Below are 26,596 nucleotides of genomic sequence, written 5' to 3'. Positions count from 1 at the left end.
CACTATGGGACGCGTTTCGTCTTTGGCTAGAAAACTTTTCAACCATATTTGGTGTGATGGCTTCAAGGGCCATGCGTTGGTATGTTGTATTTGAGTCGTATTAATTGCGAAAATGCATCTATGATACAATTACCACATTAACCAAGTTCGACAACCCAGCTTATAAGCTGTACTTTTTCCAATGCATTTATTTTTGAGGAAAAAAATTTTTTTTTTCAAAAATTTATTAAATTTTCTAAATTATACAAATTTTTTAAAATTTTTAATATTCTAAAATTATAAAAATATTCTAAGACTATAAACATTTATTAAAATTATACAAAATTTCCATAAATTTTCAAATTTTATAAAAATTTTTAAAATATTTATTTTTTTATACATGAAAATCAAACAGTTTTTAAAAATCTGTTTGAATGCGTTGCTCTTTAAATGGGCCTGTTTTGCCCATTGTGTGCTGGTGTGGGTATAAACACCATTCTTCTCTATAACCGTCTCTAGATGAAAGATAGAGTTATAAAATATTTATTTCTTGACAAATCAAGAATGTCTATATGAAAATACATTACAATAAAGTTTTATATAAAAAAATAACAAAAACTTTTTTTAGCAAGATTCCTATAAAAACAATCTGAGTGTCCTTGATTACTTAAAATTGTTATTTGAACTTTTGGTAAATTTTAAAAATCTAAAATATTTTAAAATTTTCAAATTTTCAAATTATTTTTAAATACTTTAAACCTTTCCAAATTTAAAAAAAATTCATTTTCTAAAATTATAAAAAATTTTAAAAATTTACAAAATTTTTTTAAAATTTTTAAAATTTCCAAAAGTTTGTAAAATTTCCAAAACTTCTAAAATTTAATTTTCAAAAATTATAAAAAAATTTTAAGTTTTTAAAATGTACTAAATATTTTAAAATTTTTAGTATTTCCATAAACTTTCAAAATTTCTAAAATTTTTAAAATTTCTAAAATTTTTAAAATTTCTAAAATTTTTAAAATTTCTAAAATTTCTAAAATTTCTAAAATTTCTAAAATTTCTAAAATTTCTATAATTTCTAAAATTTCTAAAATTTTTAAAACTTCTAAAACTTCTAAAAATTTTAAAATTTTTAAAATTTTCTTAAATTTAAAATTTTTTTTTTTAAATTTTTTAATTTTTTTTCATAAAAATCTGAATTTTTAAAGTTTAATGAGTTGTTTTTTAAATGGCCTTTTTTGCCCAGTGCGAAGGTGGGGGGAAAGGACATTATTCTTCTCTATAACCGTCTCTAGATTAAATCTAGAGTAAAAATAAATATATTTTTTTTGGGAAAAATCAAGAAGTTTTATATGAAAAAATAACAAAAGGAAATTTTGTATAAAAAATATTAAAAAATAATCTTTTTTAGTAAGATTCCTATAAAATCAATGTCAGTGACTTTCATTGCAGAAATTGTTATTTTAATTATTTTTTTTTTTTTAATTTATAAAATTCACTAAATGTTTAAAATATTCCAAATTTTTCAAATTTTCTAAATTGCTTTTAAGTTTTTAAAATTTAACAAAAACTTTGCAAAATTTTCCAAAAACTTTCTACAATTTTCCAAAAATTTTCTAAAATTTTCTAAATTTTTCTGAAATTTTCCAAAAATTTTTAAAATTATAACCACTTTTGGAACATCCTCCAGCTTGAAATCATATTCAATGCTTTCTATCCAAAGAATAGCATAACAATGAACTTTTAAAAGTTGAGCAAGTTTGTGTTGTTATTCATAATACTTCGACTGGCTAGTGTATCATGATTTCCGTTACGCCATGTAACTTCACCAACACTTTTGTCAAATTGATTAAGGTGCCCTACATACCCAAAGACTATTGAGTACGGTTTTTTTTTTGTTTGAAACAGGGCTCAATACGTCCTCAAACTCTCCTTAGCGCAGCAAGAGAGAAGAAAGCCTTACTTTCCACTATTCCCATACAAACTAATCATTAATGCTAAGAACAACAAACACATCAACATTGCCAAACTCTTTTGTTGTGCACTTGAATATTCTTAGAATGTCACTGCATGTGCTTTTTGTGCAATGCATGTGACGCATTGGCCTACAGCACAGCGACGGGCTGTTCGTTTGGTTTTTTTTAAGGATCATAATAAAAGAGTGCAAACAGACATTTCCTAAAGCTTTTTGATTTTCTAAAATTATAAAAATTTTCTAAAACTGAAAAATTTATCTGAAACTATAAACATTTTTCTAAAATTCGCGTATCTTAGTCGAGCTGAATGACCAAACGAATGTTACACACAAAGGGGAGATTATTAAATGAGTTTTGAAGAAAATAAATTACGAGATTTGTTCACATAAACCAGTACATAGATACCACACCGCTGGTGGACGCGTTTCGATTATTGGTTAGATAATCGTTTTCAGCACCATCTTGGATAATATCCTTTCGTCTGACCGGCCTTCCGTTAATAACACATCGCGGTCCACGATGGTGTTGAATATCTAACAAATAACCAAAACGCGGCCACCAGTGGTGTGGTATATATGTAAATCTTAATATATATACTGGAAATCTCATAATTTCTTTTGTTCGAACTCATTTAACATTTGATTGGTCATTCAGCTCGACTTAAATACGGGAATATATGAATTGATACACATGAATTGGCTGTAAAAAGCCAAAGCAAATTTAAAAAAAAATTCTAAAATTGCTACAAAATTTCTAAAATGTTTACAAAATTTCTAAAATTTTTACAAAATTTCTAAAATTTTTACAAATTTCTAAAATTTTTAACAAATTTACTACAATTATAAACATTTTTTATAATTTTTTTATTCATTTTTTTTTTTTTATAAAAATAAGCAGTTTTTTCGAATCTTATTAAGGTTCAATGCGTTGCTCTTTAAATGAGCCTGTTTGTGCGATGGTATAGGGGTAGAGCACCATTCTTCTCTATAACCGTCTCTAGTTAACAGATATAAAGGGAGTGTCTCCATTTACGTGAGTAGCGCATACACACCAAATCAAAAAGGTTGAATAACAGAACCAAAACTCATAAATCGAAACCAGTCATCGGCTTAATCCCAAAAAGCCCTAAGTTGGTTAAAGTCGGGCACTATGTCCGAACCAAACCAATGTAAAACTTTCTCTCCAAGCCGGTCATTGACATAGAAAGTGCTCCAGAATATAGTTGCTTAGGAGTTAGAAATATACACCTGAGTTGTTGTGTCGAATGCGAGTCACGTGATTCGTGAGTGAGATCCATTGCGAAGCTTGAGAATGCACGAATGGCATTATAATTGTTCGTGAGTGTGGGTGAGTATACTCATACTCACGATACTAATCACGATTCATGGAACACTTACGAGATACTCACGTGATTTTTCTAGTGAGTATTGATTTTTTTTCATGAGTCGTGAGTGCCTCGTAGGTCATGATACTGGTGATCTTGTGATTCGTGATTTCATCATGAATTGAGAGCCAAGTGTTTCTCGTGAGCCGTGATTCTCTTGTAACGCAAGAGTTTCACGTGGGTCGTAATAAACATCGTGAGTGAGAACATCCTTACGCTCACGAACAATTTTAATGCCATTACGGTTACTCACGATCACGCAAATCGATTTGGATCTCACTCAAGACGCATGTGACTCTCGAGTGATACGATAACTCATGACTCACGTGCACACTTCTAGCTCCTACTCAGGGTAGGTGCGACAAAGAAATCTGTGTGGAGTGCACGTGGAAAAGGCAACGTGACTTTGGAGAACTTTCTATGCCAAGGACCGGTTTCTGCGAGATACTCACATGAGTCATAATTTATCTTGTGAGTCGTGGTTTTCTCGCGATTCCTGATTTTCTCCTGAGTCGAGAGTTTCTCGTGAGACGAGTTTGTCTCGTGGTTTTCTTCTGAGTTGTGAGTTCTTCGCGAGCGTGCTTGAGTAAAATTTTTGTTTTGTAAGCGAGCGTGGACGGGAGTGCTAATAAGGCATATAATGCGTGAGCGAGCTTGAAAAATCACTCACGTGTACATCGCTTGTAGGAGCACTTATAAAGCTAGCTTTCCGTGTAGACGCCGAATGTCGTATTACTGTCCTTCCTTTTCTCTCTAACTTTACGTCTCGTCTAATCTGGGTCCGAGACTACCCATCGTATCTTTTCCATTCTTTCGACTGCTTGTTCACAATTGCAAGTCTCGTGTTTCCCATAACTGATTACAAATTCTGTGATTGCTGTGATCTCCGCCTGCAGTATGTATTGGGTTGCCCAAAAAGTAATTGCGGATTTTTTAAAAGAAAGTAAATGCATTTTTAATAAAACTTAGAATGAACTTTAATCAAATATACTTTTTTTACACTTTTTTTCTAAAGCAAGCTAAAAGTAGCAGCTGATAACTGACAGAAGAAAGAAAGCAATTACAGAGTCACAAGCTTTGAAAAATTTGTCAACGCCGACTATATGAAAAATCCGCAATTACTTTTTGGGCAACCCAATATATTGTTATGACAAGGCAGATGATAAAAAAGTCGGTTTCCATGTTAACGTAGTAGAGACCCATAGCCGTTCTCTCGCCTAGTCTCCAGTCATCCATAAAGCAAAAACTTTTCAGGTGGCATTTGTCCACTTATGGATAGGCAATCAAGCAAAAGACTGCTGATGATCCGACAGTTATGCTTAGATTCCCATTTACAGGAATATTGTCGAGTTTCTTCATGAATTTTAAGCATAGTAGAACTGTAAAGTTGCCGTCCTAGAATTTTAGGCCGTGAGTGGTGCCACCTTGGAGGTCACCGTAGATTAGCATGTCCGCGTATGATATGTAAGAAGTTAGCCAGTGTTCATAAGTGGAATGTTCATGGGAACATTTGCAATCCTGAGAGGTGCTTTACGAGTATTTAGGTTAGGTTATGTAAGAGTGGCAGTCCTTTACAGACTCTCTTAGACAATTTTAAGTCAATTTACAGTCATGAAGTTCGGCGTTTCATCGTCCTTAAACACAGTATCAGCGCCACAGTGCCCGTTGTTGGAAATGCTTGTCCTGAAGTCCTATTATTAATTGATCTCTAAGTAATGTATGATAAGATCATTTCTAGTTTCCCTTAAGTGTCCATAGTAGTCAAATTGGAACCGTGGTCGTACCATGCCCGCTTTTGGTCTACCGAGTTCTCCGTGCCTTAGCGTAATATTGAATTAAAGTTCCGAAAAGAAGGCCTCAATACTCAACATCGCTTCCTATCAAGCTGATGGTGTAGATTTCAGCGATCCTGTAATACCGACATACGCTAGTCTTTCGGAATTTTTTATGTTCCCAAAAATAAATCTTCTTCACCCCCGCCCTTTTCTATATTCTTTTCAAAGTTAACGTCGAATCGAGACCTAGGCCCAGCCAAGCTTTTGCGACAATTTTTAGAGATGGTAGCTAAGATGCCAGTGCTTTCTATCTACGATTGATATATGAGTTCCTTTGTACTTTAGTATGTCCACAGACCATTCATCGTTTCTCGTTTGATGACATCTTAACATTCTTTCCATGATTTCAGATGACGACAGAGTAATTGTTATAAACTTCTGCCAACTATCTTGTTCTCCTTGACAATCTTCCAGATGGGTTTATTTGCAAAGGCAGTTTCTATTAATAGGCGCCACCTATATTGCGATCGCCTATTTCATTGAAACTGCCTATGTGTCTCCTTTTTATCTTCTATGAAAGTCCCATCATCCTTTCCTATCAGGCATACCGTTTGAAAGTGATGCGAATGCAAACTTTAATTTCCTTGCATTTTATGTGTTCGCTATAGAAGGCTTCAGCATCTATATATGATCCCTTCCTCCTTTCCTTCAGCTCAATTTTGAAATGTAGGAAAAGGAAGCTAAATCGTGCAAAAAGAAGCTAAATCGTAAAAAGTCAATCTTCCCTCCGTTGCCAGTATATAAATTAGTAGAGAAAACTAGAACAAATTAAACAAGTAAAGGCTCGTCAAGTTCGGCCGGACCAATTCCTATATACCCTCTTCTTTCCTTGAATTGCATTTGGCAAGTTCCTTGAATAACTCTTTCAAATATATAGGAGCTATTTAATTTTATGTCATGGATTTTATATGCCATAAAAAATGCGGCGTTAAAAATTTCCGCCAAATCGCGTAATTGCACACTCTCGAGGCTCAAGGAGTCAAACCGGGTGATCGTTTTATATGGGAGCTATACCAGCTTGAAGGCCACCGTAGGGTAGAGGTTAGCATCTCTACCTATGATACTGAACGCCTAGGCTCGAATCCTGACGAGAACATCAGAATGAATTTTCAGAGGTGGTTCTGCCCTTCTAATGCTGGCGGCATTTGTGATATAAAAACTTCTCCCCAAAAAGATCACTGCACTGCGGCGCGCCTTTCGGACCCGGCTATAAAAAGCAGGTCCTTTATCCTTGAGCTTGAACTTGAATCGGACAGCACTCATTGATATCTGAGATTATTGCTGTGCCTCAAACTTGATTTGAACCGATTTAAATCATACCTAGCATGGATCTTGAAAGTCGAAACAAAACAGTCAAGTCGGGAGATCGGTTTATATGGGAGCTGCATCAGGTTATGATACCAATCCCATACAGCCTATACCAGCAAGATGTATTTGTGTAACATTTCAAGCGACAAGCTTTACCCCCTTCGCAAGTATCGTTGCATTCGACAGACAAACGGACGGACATGGCTAATCGACTTAGAATATCAAGACGTACAAAAAATACATACTTTATTATGTCTCAGACCATAATATCGATAAGTTATAAACGAATTGACGAATTATACTCTCATCTTATGGTGGAGGGTATAATAAAGTAAAAAAGAATAGAGTAGAAAGATTCCAAAATCCAATTTTGACGTCACGTTTCTGGATAAAGCTTTTCTCCCCTAAGTGTTAACTTTTAGAAATGAAATCTTTCGGGAAACTTAAAAATCCCTAAAATATTTCTCTTGCTCAATGAGTAAATTTTATCAATTACAGAAAATTTAAGCTTTAGGTGCTTGGGCATTGATCAGTGTACTGTAGCTCTACCTGATTATAAAGAGAGAGAGGTTTATTTGCAAGCTTTCTAAACTCTACAGAGATTATTCCCATAGAGGATGGTACAAACGAAATGAATTAGGTTATGGACTAAATTCTCCGCTAGATGTATTTGAACCATGCTAACCAAATCTAACAATTGAATGATTTTTATGCTAACAACCTCTAAAAACAATTGGAAATTTATTTGTGTACTTTCTTATAACAAAATAATCAAATCTCTTAAATTTTCGTCTTACAAAAGCAAAAAAAAAAAAATAAAACCTATATCTAATCCCAATTGTTTTATCAAACTCCAAACAGCTCGAAGTATATCAGAAGAATTCAGCAGTGGTGATGCTCCACGCTTCAAAGATGAAGAATCAGTGGATAAAAATGAAACAATGTCCGTTGTGCCAGGTGGCAGTGCAGCTGGCTGCAGCAGTGGTGGTTCATCTTCACATTATCGACCAGAATCGGCATCGGGACATAAATCCGATAAATCGGATAAGGAAAAAGAGAAAAAGGAAAGAGAGCGTGAAGAAAAGGATATAGGTAAAGGGATAAGTGATTTTAATCTTAAAAAGTTTGGAACTGCAATTGTTTTTGCTTTCTCTCCCTTTTAGAAGCGATCAAAGTGTTTGATGGCAACAATTCATTTCGACGTCAACTCTATCGCGTCATAACCGTACCTCGTACATACACCTTGGAACAATTGTTAACAACAGCATTGCGAGCATTTCATATATCACGTGATCCCAGTGTAAGTGTCACTAACATGAGTTATTCTAAACTTGGGAATTATTTCATGTTGATCTTTCTTTGGTTTTGGGGTTTTTTTTTTGTTTTGTTTTAGGCATTTTACTTAACCGATTTGTATGCTCCCGTTGGCATGGAAGATGCCGCCTTGCAAGATCCAAACCCTGTCCTGAGTTTAAATCACATGGAGGGTAAACGACCAGCTATATTTCTTCGGTTTCAAGACAAGGACAATGGTTTTGTTCGCGTTTATCCTGGTAAATTGCAGTGCTCGCTGGAAGAGCCCTATGTTAGTGTTCCTGTCGATTCTACGACCACCATTAAGGATTTGATACGTGATGCTCTCGATCGTTTTGGCTTACAGGATAATCCATTCGAGGACTACAGGTAAGAGATGGGAAAATAAAATATAAAATAGAATTAAATAAAATAAAAAAAAAAAATAGAATGAAATTAACATATAATAAAAAAGAATCTAAAAAAGAATATAAAAAATAAATTTAAATTAAATAAAAAAATCCGGCGACATATAAGTATGGGTGCCACATTCAAATTTGAACCGATTTTGATTAAATCCCGCAGATATGTTAAGATCAGTAACAAAACAATACGTGCCAAATTTTGTGTATGTCGGTTACGAATAGTAATTATTACATCCTTATAAGTGTAAATCGGGCGATACATATATATGGGATCTATATCCAAATCTGAACTGATTTTGATGAAATCTTGCAAGTATGTTAAGATCAGTAACAAAAAAATTCGTGCCAAATTTTGTGCAGTTTAGTTGAAAATTGTAGTAACTACGGCCATTTAAGTAAAAATCGGGCGATACATATATATGTGGGCTATGTCCAAATCTGAACCGATTTTGATTAAATCTTGCAAGCATGTTAAGATCAGTAATAAATGAATTCATGCCAAATTTTGTGCAGTTTGGTTGAAAATTGTAGGAACTACAGCCATTTAGGTAAAAATCGCGTGATACATATATATGGGAGTTATATCTTTATCTGAACCGATTTTCATGAAATCTTGCACATATGTTAAGATCAGTAATAAAACAATTTGTGTAAAATTTTGTGCAGATCGGGTGGAAATTGTAGCTACTACGGCCATTTAAGTGCAAATCGGGTGGTACATATATATGGGAGCTATATCTAAATCTGAACCGATTTTAATGAAATTTCGCAGATATGTTAAGATCGGTAACAAAACAATTCGTGACAAATATTGTGCAGATCAGTTGAAAATTTTAGTTACTACAGCCATTTAAGTGCAAATCGGGCGATACATATATATGGGAGCTATATCTAAATCTGAACCGATTTTTACAAAAATCAATAGCGTTCGTCCTTGGGCCAAAAAAAGATTGGACAACAAATACGACCTGCACTTTGAATACATGGACTCCGGCACGGCGGACATGGCTAAATCGAATCAGAAAGTGATTCTGAGGCGATCGCTAAACTTATCAATGGGGTTAGCTCTTCTCCTTCTTAGCGTTGCAAACAATTGCACAAACTTATATTACCCTGTACCACAGTGGTGGTGTAGGGTATAAAGAACAAAACGAAATAGAATAAAACAGATTAAACAAGTAAAAAATCTACAATGGTTCCGCCGTGCCGAGCTTTGGACACCCATCACCATGAATGTTTTAGCAGTTTGTTGTGCATCTTTCGTCTACTTGCTCCTGTTGAGTGGCAAGATCCAGAAACTCTGCGACTAAGATGGGGTGCGTCCACAGGGATCTAGGTGACGTGTATCGTTTGGTACCTGTTCACAATCGGGACATACATCTTGCACGTCGGCATCAATCCTTGCTCTGTAAGAGTTGAGTTGGCTGCATCTGCCGGAACGTAATTGAGCCAGAACTAATCTGGTTTGCCGGGGGAGTTCAATTTCTTCAGGCACAATGGGAGGCGGTCGTTCGTTTAGACCCGCTTGATATGCCGCTTGATCTAAAGGTTCTCTCTTGTAGCGCTGAACCTCACGCTCCAGATTATGTAGATCTACTACCTTGTGGATAGATTTCCACCGCCTTTTGGGCAAATCAAGATGATGATTTGGATGGTCTCTGCGATAACAGCGCAAAATGTATTGCTTAGACAGCATGTACTTATGTCTTCGCACTGGTAGGATCTTTGTCTCCTGATGGAGGTGGTCCACATAAGAACTAAGGAGACAGCCCATCGCAGTTCGAAGGGCGGCATTCCGACAGATTTAAATATTATTCCACTGCCTGTCACAGAGCTGACGTAACCACGCTAGCGCTGCATAACTTACCACAGACCGACCAATTGCTTTGTACGTGGTCAACACGGTTTCTGTGTCAGCACCCCAAGTGCTGCCAGCAAGTGACTTGAGAACCTTGTTTATACATTTGCCTTTATCGCAAATTCCTGTGACATGTGGGAAGAATGCGTAAGCGTCAGCTTGACATTCACCTCACGTGTGTTTGTAGTGAACAATGTGGCTGAAGATTTGTTGGCAGATATCTTCAGATTTCTTGCAGCGACGTCCAACCTATTGCAGATCTCAACAATGGGTAGGGGGCCTGATGCCATGATCGTACAATCGTCCTCATATGATACGATCTCTATGCCGCCTAGAGTGTGTGGAATGGAGGATAGATAGAGGTTAAACAGTGCCGGAGATATCAGCCCACATGGCCTGTGCTGATTGAAGCCACGGTAAATGCGTGCGGTGATGGCATGCAAAGCAGTTGTTGTGCTATGCAGTCTTCGAAATTCAAGTCGATGCTCGGCGAATGGAAATTCTCCTACGAGGCTCAGGAGGAGTAATGCCTCAAGTATCTTTGCTACTGGTGGGAGAAGGGATATCGGTCTGTACGACTCCCCCAAACTCGGGTCCTTTCCAGGCTTCAGTAGCGGGATCACTCTGCCCATTTTCCATAGTAAGATACTTAACTCCAGGTAAATCCAGATTCTTCAGCGTCAGTGTGGAGATTACATCGGGGCCCAACGCCTTGGATGATTTGGCTCCACGGCTTACATTCGTAACTTTGCCTACGGCAAATTGCGATAGCTGCCCATCGGCTCGGAGACCACGGATGCGGCGAATGGCGATCCTCCTTGCCCTGTCACTCTCGTCAATAAATTGACGGTTGCACAACCTGGCGCATCAGTTACGGTTACGTCGTCAAAAGTGACTGAGGTCCTGTCATCCCGTTTAACGGGGTTCGAGAGTGACTTAACAGTAGACCACATTTTGCTAAATCCGGTGCCTAAGTTACATTGCGCCAAGTGTTCCAGCCACAAATTCTGCCTATGTTCGTTGACCAACCTGTTTATATCCAGAGTCAGTTCGCTGATTCTGGGGTTAGTGGGGTCCGTTCAACGAATCCCATCACGCTCGTCTGCGAGTATCACTGCCTGCGCAGGGAAATTGGGCCGCACTTAGGGTATTCGACCGGCTGGTATAAAGCGAGCGGCTGCTGGGTTAATGATGTCTCGGAATTTCCTTTCGGCAACTAGCACATCCGAGGGAGGTGGCAGTTCACTGAAGCGGCGATTGGTGTACTCTCTGAAGCCGACCCAATCGGTCTTCTTTTTATTGGTAAACGTGCGGCGCTCAGAGTTTATGAATTTGGGTGGTCGGTCGATGGTGAGAATTATGGGGAGGTGGTCTGAACCCAAAAAGATGACGGCTTGCCAGGATACGTCACTCAGAAGATCAGGAGTTGTAATGGAAATGTGTGGCTAGCTGCTGCACCTCCTCGTAATCCTAGTGGGGGCATCCTCATTCAAACGTGGAGCCTTCAGCCTCCCCTAGGGGAGAATGCCATGAAATGTGATGCGCATTAAACTCCTCTAGAACCAGACGATTATGACCAGATAGTAACCCACTTATGTCGGGGATGTAAGCTTGGCCATTAATAGGGATACAGTTACCAACCAACGGTATGTACACGTTGTATATGTCTATCTCGGCAGTACCGGACCTGACTGCTATCCCCATGCACTCCATGTTGGGGTCACTAGCGCCAGGCGTAGGAGAGATGGGTCTATCTAGCACGGAATGGTGTATCACGAAGGTCAATCCCCTACCTACATTCCTTGAGCGATGTTCTACCGACTCATAAAATCCACAATCTCGTCCATCTTGCCACGGAGACCGGCACTGGCCTGGCAATATTGGGGCAGGGATGCTGCTGTTGCGTATATTGCCGACGACGAGGACGCAGAAGGCGACGACGGCGAAGCTAGTAACCCACTGATGTTTATGTTCGCATAGCGCCTTGCTATGAGATTGCAGACACACGGCCATAGTTAAATCGCCTTAAAATTTAACGACGTTCAAGAATATATATACTTTGTAGGGTCGGAAATGGATATTTCGATATGTTGCAAACGGAATGACTAAATGAATATGTCCCCTATCCTATGGTGTTGGGCAAAAACTTAAAATTGTCTAAGCATTGTACTAAAATAGTTTTTATTTATTGTATATTCCATTTCCATATTCAATTTTTTATTTTTTTAATTGCAGATGTTCCCAAGTATTATTAGATAGCGGTGTTACTGAACGCATTTTATCCTGGTCCGAACGTCCATGGAATATAATGAAACAAATGGGCAAAGACTCTATACGTCAAATGGAATTGATGCGTTTTTATTTGCAACATCGGCAAGACCCTCATGGTCCAAATATTGCTCTGTTCGTGGGCAATTTAGATCCGGGCAAGTCTCAACGCAAATATGAAGATTTCCTCAATAAGTACTTGACAGAAGATAGTAAATTTACAAGTATTGGTCCGATTTACTATGAATATGGATCATTGGTGCTGACCTATGAGGATGCACAGAAGGCGGTAAGTAATTGGAGCGCTAATACAATCAAAGGTTATCAAATGGACTTTTTTATTTGTTTTGTCATGGGTTTCCTCTTACAGGTACGAGCTTTTTATATACTGCGAGAGGTACGCTGGGATGGCAAAGATCTACTGGTAATGCTTTTGCCCAATATTGAGCCAAGCATGGTGCCATCCGATATAAATCCCCTGCTGGTATTTGTAAATGTGAAATCTGGTGGTTGCCAAGGTCTGGAATTGATATCCAACTTTAGGAAACTCTTAAATCCATTTCAAGTATTCAACCTTGAGAATGGTGGACCATTACCAGGGTAAGTAAACCGATGAGATTAAGTAGATGATAATGACAGCAAATGTTTGGGGCAAAAATAAAATATAACAAAAAAACAAAAATTTTAGATACTTTTGTTGTTCTGAAGTAAGTTTATTTTACAGTTCTATAAAGGAAGTCCGTCAAATAAACCTATTTTAAATCAGCATTAAGTCTTGTGAATATCAGGCTTAAAATTTTGGTTATCTAACTCATTTCATTAATTTATTTTTATATGTAATTATATGACAATGTTATCTTTTACCATTTTTCCCTAGATTATATGTATTCCGACATATACCCCACTATAAGATCTTAGTTTGCGGTGGTGATGGTACCGTGGGTTGGGTGCTTCAATGTTTAGATAATGTTGGTCAAGACTCAGAATGCTCAAGTCCACCCTGTGCTATACTACCCTTGGGAACCGGTAAGTTAACTTGTGTGTAAACCAAAGGTCTGCACGAAGTCATTCATTGGCGACTATTTTTGCTGGACGCGTGAGCACATAACCCACATGATATTGTATTTCAAGACTACTGAAGAGTGAGACACTGAAGATATAGTAAAACGAACAAGTTGCTGTTGCGAAGATAATCTTGAAAAACAATCACCATTCAGTACTCGGGAGTATTTTTATCTCGAATTCATCGCCGCTACAGGGAGTTATGAGAAATTATTCGCTGTATATGAAAGCGTCTTGATGCCATTTTCAACATATAAACTGATCTAGAAAACTAAGCGTGTGTTTACCAATTTTTTTGCCAAATCAACCACGTTGCCTTCGTACGAATTTCGTTCTACAAAACCAGACGACAATAAAAATAGTACTTTATCTGAAGCAAAATTTACCCGAATACATGCATTCTACAACGTACACTCACTAAAATCCGAATCAATCATTCTTTTTGCTGAAGAGCTCATTTTATGCATTCGCTCATCTCGTTACTTGGTGTCTTGTTTATCTGTTTTACTTAGTTCTCAATTGTCTCATACCATGTTGTATTTTTAAACTAAGAGTTCAGTTCTTGAACTACTCTCTGATTGTTAGTGTGTTTTGAGAGCAGAAATGAATGGTCTTGCGCAGGCTTTTGGTATAAACTAAACTTTGTTATTTATTTATATTTTTGTTAATTATCTTAAAGGCAACGATTTGGCTCGTGTCTTATGCTGGGGTTCCGGCTACACTGGCGATCAGGACCCCCTTAGCTATTTGCGCGAAGTTATTGAAGCTGAAGATATACGTCTGGATCGTTGGACTGTTGTTTTCCATCCGGAAGAGAAACCCGAGGAACAGATACTCAAGGTTCCCACCAACACAACTGGTAAGAAGAAGAAGGCTCATCAAGCACATCTATCGCAACAAACAGATCAGCATCATCAAGAACCGGCCATTACATCGAGTGATAAATCAGGTCTTTTGATTACACAAAATTTCTGTCTCTCTCTCTCTATATCTGTCTGTCTATCTCTCTCTGTATTTTCTACTACTACTACTATTACTACTACTACTACTACTCCACTACTACATATACGTATATCAAAATACCAACAAAACAAAAAGAAAAAAGAGAAAAATATGTACAAGTCAAATGAAATCCTCTTTGGTTGTTTTTTGATTTGTCTTGTGTTTGTATTATTTTCAATACATACAGATACTCGTACATATTTACTAACATAATACAATATTATTTGTATATGGTATATTTGTTTTGAATTCAATGTTTTTTAACGGAAACTCTATGTTTTTGTTTTCTAACTGCGTAAAGAACAACAATGATGCGTATGTTTGACAAAACTTCTTCAAAGTTTTGATTTCTCTCAAAGAGAAAGTGTCCTTGTGAGTGTTGTTGTAGCTGCCAAGAAGCTTATAAAGCAAACAAATGAAGATATCATTGAAGGAGGGCCAGAGGTATTTATGCACAAAGAAAGCAAGAAGAAATAAAGAAATATATAGTAAATAAGTTCAACGTTTCAAGTTTAAGCTCAATGAAACGGAGCTTCCTTTTTATAGCCAAGACCGAAAGGCCTTGCAATACGTAGGTCGACATCTCTTTCAGCAGAAGTTTTTAAATGACTTCATTCCTCATAAATATCGCCATCCGTATCCGTAAGGAGGGGAAAATGGTGGTTCTATTGGCACAAAAAGTCCAGTCGGCAGATAGGTATTTTGGGAGCCATATTTATATAGGAAACTAGGCCCGTTCCGCTGCAGCTTCTTTCACTCTCCTTTTTTATCTTCGGGGGTTGCTGGTACGGCCTTTTAGATATTTCGCCCCAATGTGGATATCATATTGGTGCTCTACTCTCAAATTTCTTTCATTTAAGCCTTATATTGCTATGGTCGGTAAATATGTCCGGTTGGGGATGTTTTTGAGGGTGAAGTAGAGCCCGTACTCTAGTCTCAAATACCTTTCAATTGAGTCTAATATTGTTATTATTGGTTTAAATTTGCATTTGATGTGCTTTGGAGGTGGGGCGAACGTCCTAGACATCCAACCTTAAATAAATATACCAAATTTCTGTTTGTTTGAGTTATTATAAACAAACAAAATTTCGCGTAAATCGCCTCAACCATCTCCGAGATCTGGCGTTTTTGACAATAGGGCAAGGGGAGGGTCCTCCCATTAAAGTTTGGATATTAGAGTTAGTTCATTCTATTGGTTTTGTTGGTGGATTGGAGTAGCCAACCCTTTTGCTCCGAAAGTGGATAATAGATTCATACTCTACTCACAAAAACCACATTTGAGCTACATATTGCTATAGACGGTTTAAATGTTTGTTCAAGGGGAGTTTATGAGATGAATCATCCCTGAAACACTTGCCCATAAAACGGATATCAGATTTGAGCCCCTTTTTGCCGTACAAATATGTCCAATATGGCCCTTAAAGTATATATAAGATTCATGATCTACTTTCAAATACATTTTATATGAGCCGCATCATCGCTAAATAAGTTCTGTTTGAGTGTAGGGTGGTCTCCAGGGCTCGACCTAGACTTGAACGCAAATTTGAATGTCATATTCGTAGCGTACTACCAAATACCTTTTATTTGAGTCCCATACAGCCATGGTCGGCTAAAATGCTTATTTGGGTGTAGGGCGACCTCCCACTACCTGGACTTAATTTTTAATGCCATATTTGTAATCTACTGGTGAACACTTTTCATTTGATTCTCATATGGACGTGAACGTCAAATATCTCTGTTTAGAGGAGTTTTTGGGTTGGAGCGGCCCGCTGGGTATTTGGACCCAAAATTTTAATACGATATTCGTTTTCTAGTCTGCAATACCTTTCCTTTGATACCCATATTGTGTCTAGCGATCCACTTTTGAATTTGGGGGCGTTTTTGGGGTAATGTATCTTCCAGACCAACCTACACAATCTGTATAAAATAAAATCTATTCAGTCGTTTTGATTCCATGGAACAAACAAACAAACCGTGTCCCATATAGTCATGATGGGTTCATATGCCCATTTGGGGCGTTTTTATGGGGTTGGGGTGACCCTATACTTTGATCTGATTTTGTATGCCAGTTTCGTAATCTACGCCCAAATACCTTTCATTTGAGCCCCATATTGATATGGACGTTCAATTTTTCTGCTTTTAGAAATTTTGGGGTTAGGGGACTTTCTGGGTACTTGGACCAAGACCATATTCGTATTCAACTCTTCAATACCTTTCATTTGATATCCATATTGTCTTAATCGGTTCACTTGCGATTTTGGTTGATATTTTTGTAGGTAACGGGGTAGGGTTCGCCCCCTTCCGATATCAACAAATTATAAAGCATATTTCTTCTTCCTGACCATATTCGTAATCTACTCCCGACTACCTTTCATTTGAGTCCCATATTGTCATGCTCGTCCAATGAACCTATTTTAGAGGGTTTTGGAGTTGGAGCGGTCCCCCAGTTATTAAGACCTGATTTTTAATAGGAAATTCGTATTCTACTCCTGCATACCTTACATTTAAATCCCATATTGTCCTGAACGGTACACTTTTATTTCTGGGTGGTACTTTTGGGGTAAGGGGAAGGGTCCGTCCCCCTTCCGATATCAAAAAATTTTATAGCCTATGTTTCCTTCCAGACTAACCTACACAATCTGTGAAAATTTCAAGGTAATCGGTTCAGCCGTTTTTGAGTATATACGGAACAAACAACAAACTCAAATGCATTTTTATGTGCAAGAAAGATATCATGGCGATATTTGTTGTCGGCCAAATGAAGGCTTATAGGGGCTCAAAATCAAATGCAGGGAATGGTTCATATGGTAGCTATATCCCTCCAACATAGGTTACGTCCGACAATTGTATCGAACTACCTAGTAGGGGTCATACTATCTTTCAGCCTCCCATACCGGGGCCCTAAATGTCAGCAAAGGTCTTACGCCTCCATTACACGATTAGACATGTCATATGTAATTTCAAACATTGCATCAACTCTGAAAGTTGTACACATCGTGTGATACGTACGATAAATTAAATATGACTGGATTGGATATTGGAATAAATAGGCAACTTTTTCGATTAAATCGAGCTTTTATTTCAACGAATATACATGTAGGCATATGGCTATATAGAAAAGTATAATGCATATACGAATACATGTCGATTAAAGCATGCTCTATTCATATATGACGTACATAAGACAAGTCTTATGAATATAGAACAAGATTCACCAATAGAAGGTTAGGTCACATGTGAAAATATTAAGTGGATAGGCCCCATGAACATCATTAAGGATGTCAAATCTGCCGATTGAAAATGTCATCAAATAGGAAAAGACGTAAACAAAGTATGGCTTAACCTTATTCAGTGAATCCTGAATACAGAAAGTGACAGCTCATATGACATGTCTGATCGTGTAATAGAAGCTTTACAATCGTCATGCAAATCCGGCAAATAATCTTCAGGATAACTTCCACTTTATACTGATGTTCTATTTCTGGTGTAGAAGGCGCACAGTGCCTTTCAGCTTCTTTCCTCTGTATTCCGTAATAGCAAATTTATACACATTATAGGTCCAAGATTACTTACATCATTAAGGGTATAAAATATCCCAAAGTGCTGTGAAAGCCAATTAAAAGGCTAATTTTTAACACATTTTTAACAAATATTCCATTTTGATTCTTTGAAAATATACTCTGTTCTTTACAGAACTTAAGTGAAGTTATGAATTTGAGGATGAGGAAATAAAAGAAATTACTTCTTTCTTTTTTGGAATATTAAAAAAAAAACAGATGGCGCCGCTGCATAACCTATGTCCTACCTTAAATGATGCTTTCTTTTGTTTTTATACTTCTTCTAACTCTTTTTGTTGTAATTACCTCAATGTGTTGTGTAAACTAAAATGATGGAAGATTAATTCATAAAATTATATTACAATATATATATACTGACTTTGAAATATTTGTGTGTTCCAAAATCTGAAGAAAAAAAGAGTGTATAATATCTATGACGTGTAATTGGTCTATAATGAGAAATCATTAGAAAAAAAATGGATGGGCAATGCTGTGCTAGTTTTGATGTGATCATAGATGTTTTGCTTTCTATCAAATATTTTTCTCTTATTTATAAGAATGCATGTTTCTTATTTTATATTTTTATAATTTTTGAAAATACACATGATATGTACATATGTATATTTGAATACATACATATTCAAGAATATTATGAAAACTGGTTATGTTTAACATAAAATTTTAGGAAAAATTTTGTTTATATCGTATGAATTTTTTTCCCTTTACGAATTAGGGAATAATTTCACACGCCGAATTTCAGCTAAATGTTTTGTTTGTTTCTCTTTCGACGTTTCCCTTTCTAGCGTTCAAAGCCATCAATACAACTTCCAACAGATGCACATAATCATGTGCACCTTGGAAGTAGTATAATTGTCGCACACAAAAAAATCTGTCATTACACGAAAACACATGCACTGGGAAAAGTACAGCTAATAGATAAGGTTGTTGAGCGTGGTTAATGTGGTATTTGTATCATAGAGACGTTTTCGCAATAAAAAAAAAAAAAAAACAAATAGAACATGCCAACCTTTACACCTAATATGGATGAAAAGTCTTCTAACCAAAGACGAGACGCGTCCCATAGTGGCTGGTGTGTGTTACTATCTCTGGCTTTCCTTTTCCATTTGCAAAGAAAATCTCCGATCATTGAGCTCGTCTCGAAAGAGAAAGAAACAAAAATTGTGAAATTTAATAATCTTCGCCCTAACATTAAAAAAACTTGCAAAACTAAAAAAAAATATTACTTATATGTAGGCTAATTGAAAATTTTGTTTATGGGTAGGAATTATGTTCAAAAGGGTGCAAGATGATGTATTTATATAAAGATCGGCTCATAATCGGCTCATTTATATAAAGATCGGCTAAGTAAGACAATCCTTTTGGGTTTTAGTCTCAGTGTACGTGCTAGTGCGATTTTTGCCTTGCGAGAGACACATACCGGAGTGCCTAATCCGTATACTTCTGGACCGGATCAGGATTGAAAAGAACCCCACACCTTAGTTCAATTCTGTTTGCCAAAACCACATTCTTGTTGTTGTAGTAGCAGTGTGTGGTACACTGAGGCGGCAGCCCTTGCCGATGAAGGAATTCATCGGGTCAATCCGGTACGCACAACCAGTTGCCATGGGATTGGTTGTTGCCACCAAACCACTTTCTTCATCAGTCGGTGCAAAAATGCAAATTTGCATTAACCAGGGGCAAACTTCTCACACATCAATGGGTGATGTTCGATTCAAGTTTAATATCCATGATAAGGGCCTATTTTTTATAGCCGAGTCCAAATGGTGTTGTACCTCACAAATGTCGCCAGCATCAGGAGAGAATATCAATCGCTGAAAGCTTTTTCCAATGTTCACGCCAGAATTCGTGCAGAGTCATAGGCGGACATGCTTACCTCTGCCTTACGTTAGTTATCAGTCTATGCACAGGGTTTCCAAATCGAAAATCTTGGAAATAATTATATAACTATTGGACGGATAAAGATATCTACACGAAACTTAACATAGTCATGGGGCTGGAAATTTGGTCACGTCAGGCATCTCAAATCTTGAATTGCTTGCCAAACAGTCATTTATGGTGCGATCGGTTTTATTCTTTCAAAATTTCAAAAATTCTTACTAAAATTAAAAGAATGGGTTTTGTATGGTTTTACGAATAAAAGTGAAGTTAATGGCTAGGATACTTGAAGCAATGTAACTTTAGTGCCAGTGTTAGGTTAATGACTAAGGTTCTCAAAAATTCGCTGGACACTCTTATATTTCCGAATGTGAGGAAACTCGACTGATATATCGATATTGAAGCCAGAAAAAATAGAGTTGCACGATTTCCCTTCTCTCTCGCACGTGTCTAAGATGTTGAGGCATTACTCCTGCCGCGCCTTGCTGGAGTTTTTCCATGAGCTGACAATTAGCATGGAGTTTGTAAATTGTGAGCACTACCGCTGCCTTGCACTTCATCACCACACATATTATCCCAAGTTTGTACCAGCTTAGGCCATACTATAGAACGGTCCTCGTGGCCTTTGACTCATCATTTAATACTTTCAGCCATATTATGCTTTTTGAGGACAACTCTGTCTAGACTCAAATATTGGATTGCGAATTATTTATGTGATTGCTAGTCATATGAGATATTTGCAAATTTGCCCATGAACATTAAGGAACTGAGGCAAACTTCTCACAAATCAATGATTCAATCCGATTCAATTTTAAGCTCAATGATAAGTTACCTTCGTTTTAAAGCCGAGTCCGAACTGTGTGGCGCACCTCATTGGGGAGAAGTTTTTACATGGCAAAGTACCTACCAAATGTCGCCAGCATTAGGAGGGAATAACCACCTCTGAAAAATTTTCTGATGGTCCTGCCAGGATTCAAACCCAGGCGTTTAGAGTCATAGGAGAACATGCTAACCTCTGTGCTACGGTGGCCTCATGTAGGTTTAAGATATGTTAGCGCGTAGAGTGAAACATGGAGTACGAGCTTAGTTTGGAGTCTCAGAATTTAGTCGAAGTTGGAGTGTTGTTCGAAATTAGGCAAATTTGTCTTCATTTAGAACCGAACTGCGATTCGGGTAAATTTTTCGACAGCCCTGCTTCAGACGACATCGAGATATTTTCATTGTGGACGATTGCATTATCTAAGTATTCAAGATGATGCGGTAATGAAAGTGGTAAACAACTACCGAGTATATACAATTCATGGAGACCATTCGTCAATAAGTGCTATGATCTCACGATGATGCCGCGGCATACCAGAATGGTTATAGTTCATCAACATTTAAAACAATCCATGGAGACCATATAAATATGGTCGGTATATAAAAGGATGGTTGTTATACAATTCACTGCCTCAAACTGATGTTTAGAAGATATATTCAAATCCGGTGCGATTCCGACTGGACTAGAAATAGATATTTGAATTTATTTCAAATTCAATGAACAATTTATAATAAATAATAAAATATATAAAACGTAATGATGTATGTAGGTCATCAGGTTTCTTTGTATGTATGTATTCATTTATTCTATTGAAACAAATGCATGCCTTGTATTTTTTCTTATTTTTAAAATATGAACAAATATTAAAAACTATAAAAGACTGTATAGGTTTTGAGAATAAGGTCGTCTTACATATTTACAACTCCGCACCATATATTAGAGCATTTTTTGAACTATGCTTCTACTTTGAAAAAAATAGCAAATTTTGCCCATGAACACTAAGGAACAGGGGCAAACTTCTCACATATCAATGAGTGCAGTCTGATTCAAGTTTAAGCTCAATGATAAGGGGCCTCCTTTTTATAGCCGAGTCCAAATGGTGTGTCGCAGTGCGACACCTCCTTGGAGAGAAGTTTTACATGCCATAGTACCTCATAAAAATGTTGCCAGCATTGGTACAGGGTATAATAACTTTTTGCAACTCAAAGAATAAAAACAAGTAAAACCCCATTAAGTTCGGCATGGCCGAATGTAAAAGGATACCCACCACCATGGATATTTTTGTTATCCTATTATATTACAACTCTACTGTATCCATATTGGGTCGACCTGGACATATTTGGCATAGTTAACGAGAAGTCTTAAACAAGTTATAGGTTAAATATTCAAAGAAAACGGTTAACAAATGAGGCTTTTATGAGAGTAAGACATTAAATTGGCAGGTCGAACTAGATTGCAGCTATATTCAAATAAGGTCTAATGTGGACTATAATCGGTTCGAATATGGGTTGGCCCAGCGCAACTCACTGTTCAGAATTTCCGCCAAAACGATTACTAAGTGCACTTTTTATGTGCTTAAGGCCATATTTCCAGATCGGCCAATATAGCAGCTATATAATTAAGTTCCGCTGTTGACTATACTCTGTTCGGATATCGGGTGGCCTAACAAAAAGTTATTTAGAAAAGTTTTCAAATAAAAAAACATACATTTCATGCATGAAATCATTATTTAGCCGATAGTACGGTCCATATAATATAATCATTGAAGATTATTTCATGCAAATGTTGACCGTGACTTCGCCCCAAAAGGTCCATCCGAATAAATGCTTCAATGTTTTCTTCCAATGCGTAAATCGAAGCGGGCTTGTCTGTATAAACAGGAGCTTTAACATAGCCCCACAAAAAATAGTCTAAAGGCGTTAAATCGCACGATCTAGGCGGCCAATTGACCGGCCCCAATCGTGAAATAAAATGTTCACCGAACTCGCCTCTCAATAAGTCCATTGTTAAGCTTGGTGTGTGACACCGTCTTGTTGAGACCACATGTCATGCAAGTCAAGCTCTTGGATTTTGGCCAAAAAAAGTTGGATATCATCTCACGATAGCGCTCACCATTTTCATTTATGTTACGATTCGCATCATCTTTGAAGAAGTACGGTCCAATGATGCCACCAGCCCATAAACCGCACCAAACTATCACTTTTCTGGATGCATTAGTAGCTCTTGCAATGCTTCTTGCTGATCTTTACTTCAATATCGACAATTCTGCTTATTTACCTACCCATTGAGCCAAAAATGAGCTTCGTCGATAGAATGGTAGAAGCGCGCGATGAAATTTCTTAACAGAGCACACATTTTGACAATCAAATTCAATAATTTGCAAGCGTTGTTTGTTTGTAAGAGATTCATGGTTAAATTAAAGAGCAAAATGAAGATGTTTGACATTGAAACAAAACACGAACTATGCGTGAGCTGTTTAAACCAGTTTTGCCTAAAAGATGCAAATTCAAATTTTGGTTTTTTGTTTGGTTCTATTTGGAAATTTCTAAACTTTGAAATTTGTTTTATACAAAGAAAGTAAGAGTAAGGGTCCTTTTTGCAATAAATCATGCTGAACAAATAATATGAGCAAAGTTTTAGCAGAATCCATGGTGGTGGGTTTCCAAGATTCGACCCGGCCGTACTTAGCACGTTTTTACTTGTTTTGTTACTTCTTCCATAATCTGTGAATTTTTTCCTGTTATTTTTTTTTTGTGTTCCATACACTGAAGAAAAAGTTGGATCAAAATTTAAAATTTTCCGTATTCGTAGAATTTGAGCCAAGGAAAAAAAACCTCAAAATAAAGATGCTATCTTTAAGTTTAATTTCCTATTTACTAACGGTCATGGCCATCGGCTTCAAAATTGAGTCACTGATTGAATTTTATGGAGTATATCTATGAAGTAGATGACTTTCCAATTATTTGTTTTTTGATAAATAATTTTTGTTATCTTCCTAACTTAAAATTATAAACATTTAAAGACACTCCTATTCGTAGGCTATTTTGCCTCTTCAACCACTGTTCTCTGTTGTCTTGTCTCAAGGTGAATTTCCTAACTTTCAACGAAATTTTGACCTCTTTTTAAGATTTTAGACGCAATGTTAAGGATTTATTAACCTACCATTTAAAATAAAAAATCCGTATTACAAAAGGAAATATTTTTCACCTAAGGGAATGATTCCTTAAAGAGTTGGACAAATGATAATCTTTAATTTAAGTTTGCTTATCTTTGGCTCGGATCATCTTTTTCATCTGTTTGGCTTTTTAACAGCCGGTCATGCGAATCAATTTCTATTTCATTGTTTTTCAAGTCAAGATAATGACCAAGCGAATGCAACACCCAAAGGAAAGATTGTTAAATGAGTCTTGAAGAAAAGAATTTGCCAGTTCCTCAGACAAGGTAGTTGTGTTTTGATAATTGGGTTTCTTTATTTCATCGGCACCATCATGAACTATGCCCGTCCGTCTGACCGGCTTACAGTTCATAGCCTGTTGTTCGTAGTATTTATAGTTGAGATCGTATGTGATAAGATTTACTACTACTACTACCAAACTGTTCGCTGTAGGCTTTTTCACTAAGCAATATCTCTTCAAATTAACTCCCCTCTATGACCTTTGCATTTATTTTATTCCTTTGTCAGCGCGTCAAGCTCCACCTGCCGACGTCAACATGATCACCAGACATTTGTTGGATGTTGTTTTAGAGACGAGCTTTTCGTCTTCTATTTAGAAACAACAACATTGAAAGCTGTTTTTCTAAGTTCCCCATGCTCAGGGTGTACTATCATCTTTTTCATCTGTTTGGCTCTTTAACAGCCGGTTATGCGAATCAATTTCTGTTTCATTGTTTTTCAAGCTCAGCTTAATGACCAAGCGAATGCAACACCCCAAGGATAGATTGTTAAATGAATCTTAAAGAAAAGAAATTGCCAGTTCCTCAGACAAGGTAGGACACATGTCACCCCACTGGTGGACGCGTTTCGATAATTAGGTTTCTTTATTTCATCGGCACCATCATGAACTATGTCGGATCTTAAAAATTAGATCGAAACAATTTTCAGTGTAGTGTTATTCATTTGAAAAGTGGTTGTGGATATTAATCCGACCCATGGACATACACCTAAGATAGTAATCGACCATGGACATACACCTAAGACAGTAATCGGCTTGTTGTGGGCTCTAAATACCAAAAAAGTTACCTTGAAAAAGAAAATCTAAGTTAGGAATTCCGTGCAACTTACAAAATTCTTAATTGTTTTCCATGCCATGCCCCTGAGTATGTATCGGTAACTGTTAGCCGCGAATATAGTATTAGTATTAGCAATATTCTCATATGAACGGTTGATCAAATATTCAATAATAAATGCCATAATTATGACAGTCTTTAATATTTGTTCATTAACACTCTTATAATTTATGTAAAATATACACTCTATTCTATATTTAAATATTTTTATTGTAAAATAACACTTTTTCTTCGGTTTATTCAAAAAATCTTTATTTTCTTCTTGTATTAATAAAACACTCATTTAAAATATTTTACTTACCTCTCTACCCCTTCTTTCTAAAATATTCATTTTGTAAAAAAAAACGTGAATTTAAACAATAAAGCAGGTGCTGGCGATGATGAATGTGAGGGAACCAAAAATGAGGATAATACCCAGATCTTTGTTATGAACAACTACTTTGGTATTGGTCTCGATGCCGATCTATGTCTGGACTTTCACAATGCACGCATGGAAAATCCCTTCAAATTCAACTCACGTCTACACAACAAAGGTGTCTATGTCAAAATGGGTTTGCGCAAAATGATGGGTGGTCGTAAGTGTACAAAGGATTTGCAAAAGGAGCTACATTTGGAGGTGGATGGTAAAATTGTGGATTTACCACCATGTGAGGGAATTATCATTTTGAATATATTGAGGTGAGTAAAGTGGAAATAAACAAAAAAAAAAAGAAAAATTTAAAAATATGTATACTAAAAAATCGAAAAAATTTAAATGAATAAATTTTTTTTGACAAAAAAATTATTTTACATTTTTTTATTAAATATTTTTTCAAATTTTTATTATACTAAAAATATATTCGCTCTCATGGCAATGGTTGTTATACTTTTCTAATATGTCTAACATTTTATTTAATTTTTTCTTCCTTAGCTGGGGCAGTGGTGCCAATCCTTGGGGGCCGGATAAAGATGATCGTTTTTCAACACCCAATCACTATGATGGTTTGCTTGAAATTGTCGGCGTCACCGGAGTGGTGCATTTGGGTCAAATACAATCCGGCATACGATATGCAAATCGTATAGCTCAGGTAAGCATATCTAACACGTTTTTTTTAACTCTTATGATAAGCAAATTTGCCTTTCCATTAAGGAACAGGGGCAAAATTCTTACATACCAATGAGGGCTGTCCGATTCAAATTTGAGGTTAAGGAAAAGGGCCTCCTTTTTATAGTCGATTCGGAACAACTTGCCACAGTGCGCCACCTCTTTGGAGGGAAGTTTTTTACAAGGCAGCCATACCATTTTTTCAAATATCATAGTTCCTCACAAATGTCGCCAACATTAGTAGAGGATAACCACCGCTGAAAATTTTTTCTGATGTTCTCGCCAGGATTCGAACCCAGGCATTCAGCATCATAGGCGGATATACTAAACTTTGCGCTACGGTGGCGTCCATCACACTTCCTGTGTGCCGATATTGTCTTTCCTGCACTTACCCAATACATCCGGCAGTGTGTATACTGCACCTTCTCTATAAAGAGTTCGGACATTCAAACGTTTGCGGGGGTGATGCGTTCTAAATTTTCTTCGTTTTTGGAAATTAGTTTTTCTCATTTTTATGAGTGATGGGGCAGCAACACTTTTATCGTTCTACGAATGAACTCGT

At 36.8% G+C, this 26,596-nt stretch overlaps 1 protein-coding gene across 9 annotated transcripts in view; it reads left to right on the top strand.

The window, feature by feature from the left end:
• Positions 1-26,596, top strand: part of LOC106086741 (diacylglycerol kinase theta) — a 121,468-nt gene that overhangs the window by 79,495 nt on the left and 15,377 nt on the right. For 5 of the 9 annotated variants that reach the window (XM_059364058.1, XM_059364062.1, XM_059364061.1 and 2 more), the window contains 9 exons: positions 7,344-7,574; positions 7,646-7,782; positions 7,876-8,165; positions 12,294-12,615; positions 12,697-12,926; positions 13,204-13,352; positions 14,068-14,337; positions 25,316-25,628; positions 25,861-26,017. In XM_059364058.1, coding sequence (XP_059220041.1) covers positions 7,344-7,574; positions 7,646-7,782; positions 7,876-8,165; positions 12,294-12,615; positions 12,697-12,926; positions 13,204-13,352; positions 14,068-14,337; positions 25,316-25,628; positions 25,861-26,017 — 2,099 coding nt within the window. The remainder of the gene's footprint in view (positions 1-7,343; positions 7,575-7,645; positions 7,783-7,875; positions 8,166-12,293; positions 12,616-12,696; positions 12,927-13,203; positions 13,353-14,067; positions 14,338-25,315; positions 25,629-25,860; positions 26,018-26,596) is intronic. The other 4 variants (XM_059364060.1, XM_059364056.1, XM_059364057.1 and 1 more) reach the window with 3 other exon arrangements.

The sequence above is a fragment of the Stomoxys calcitrans genome, chromosome 2 (assembly GCF_963082655.1).
Source record: "Stomoxys calcitrans chromosome 2, idStoCalc2.1, whole genome shotgun sequence".
NCBI classification, from domain to species: domain Eukaryota; kingdom Metazoa; phylum Arthropoda; class Insecta; order Diptera; family Muscidae; genus Stomoxys; species Stomoxys calcitrans.
This window is presented reverse-complemented; position numbering and strand designations above follow the sequence as displayed.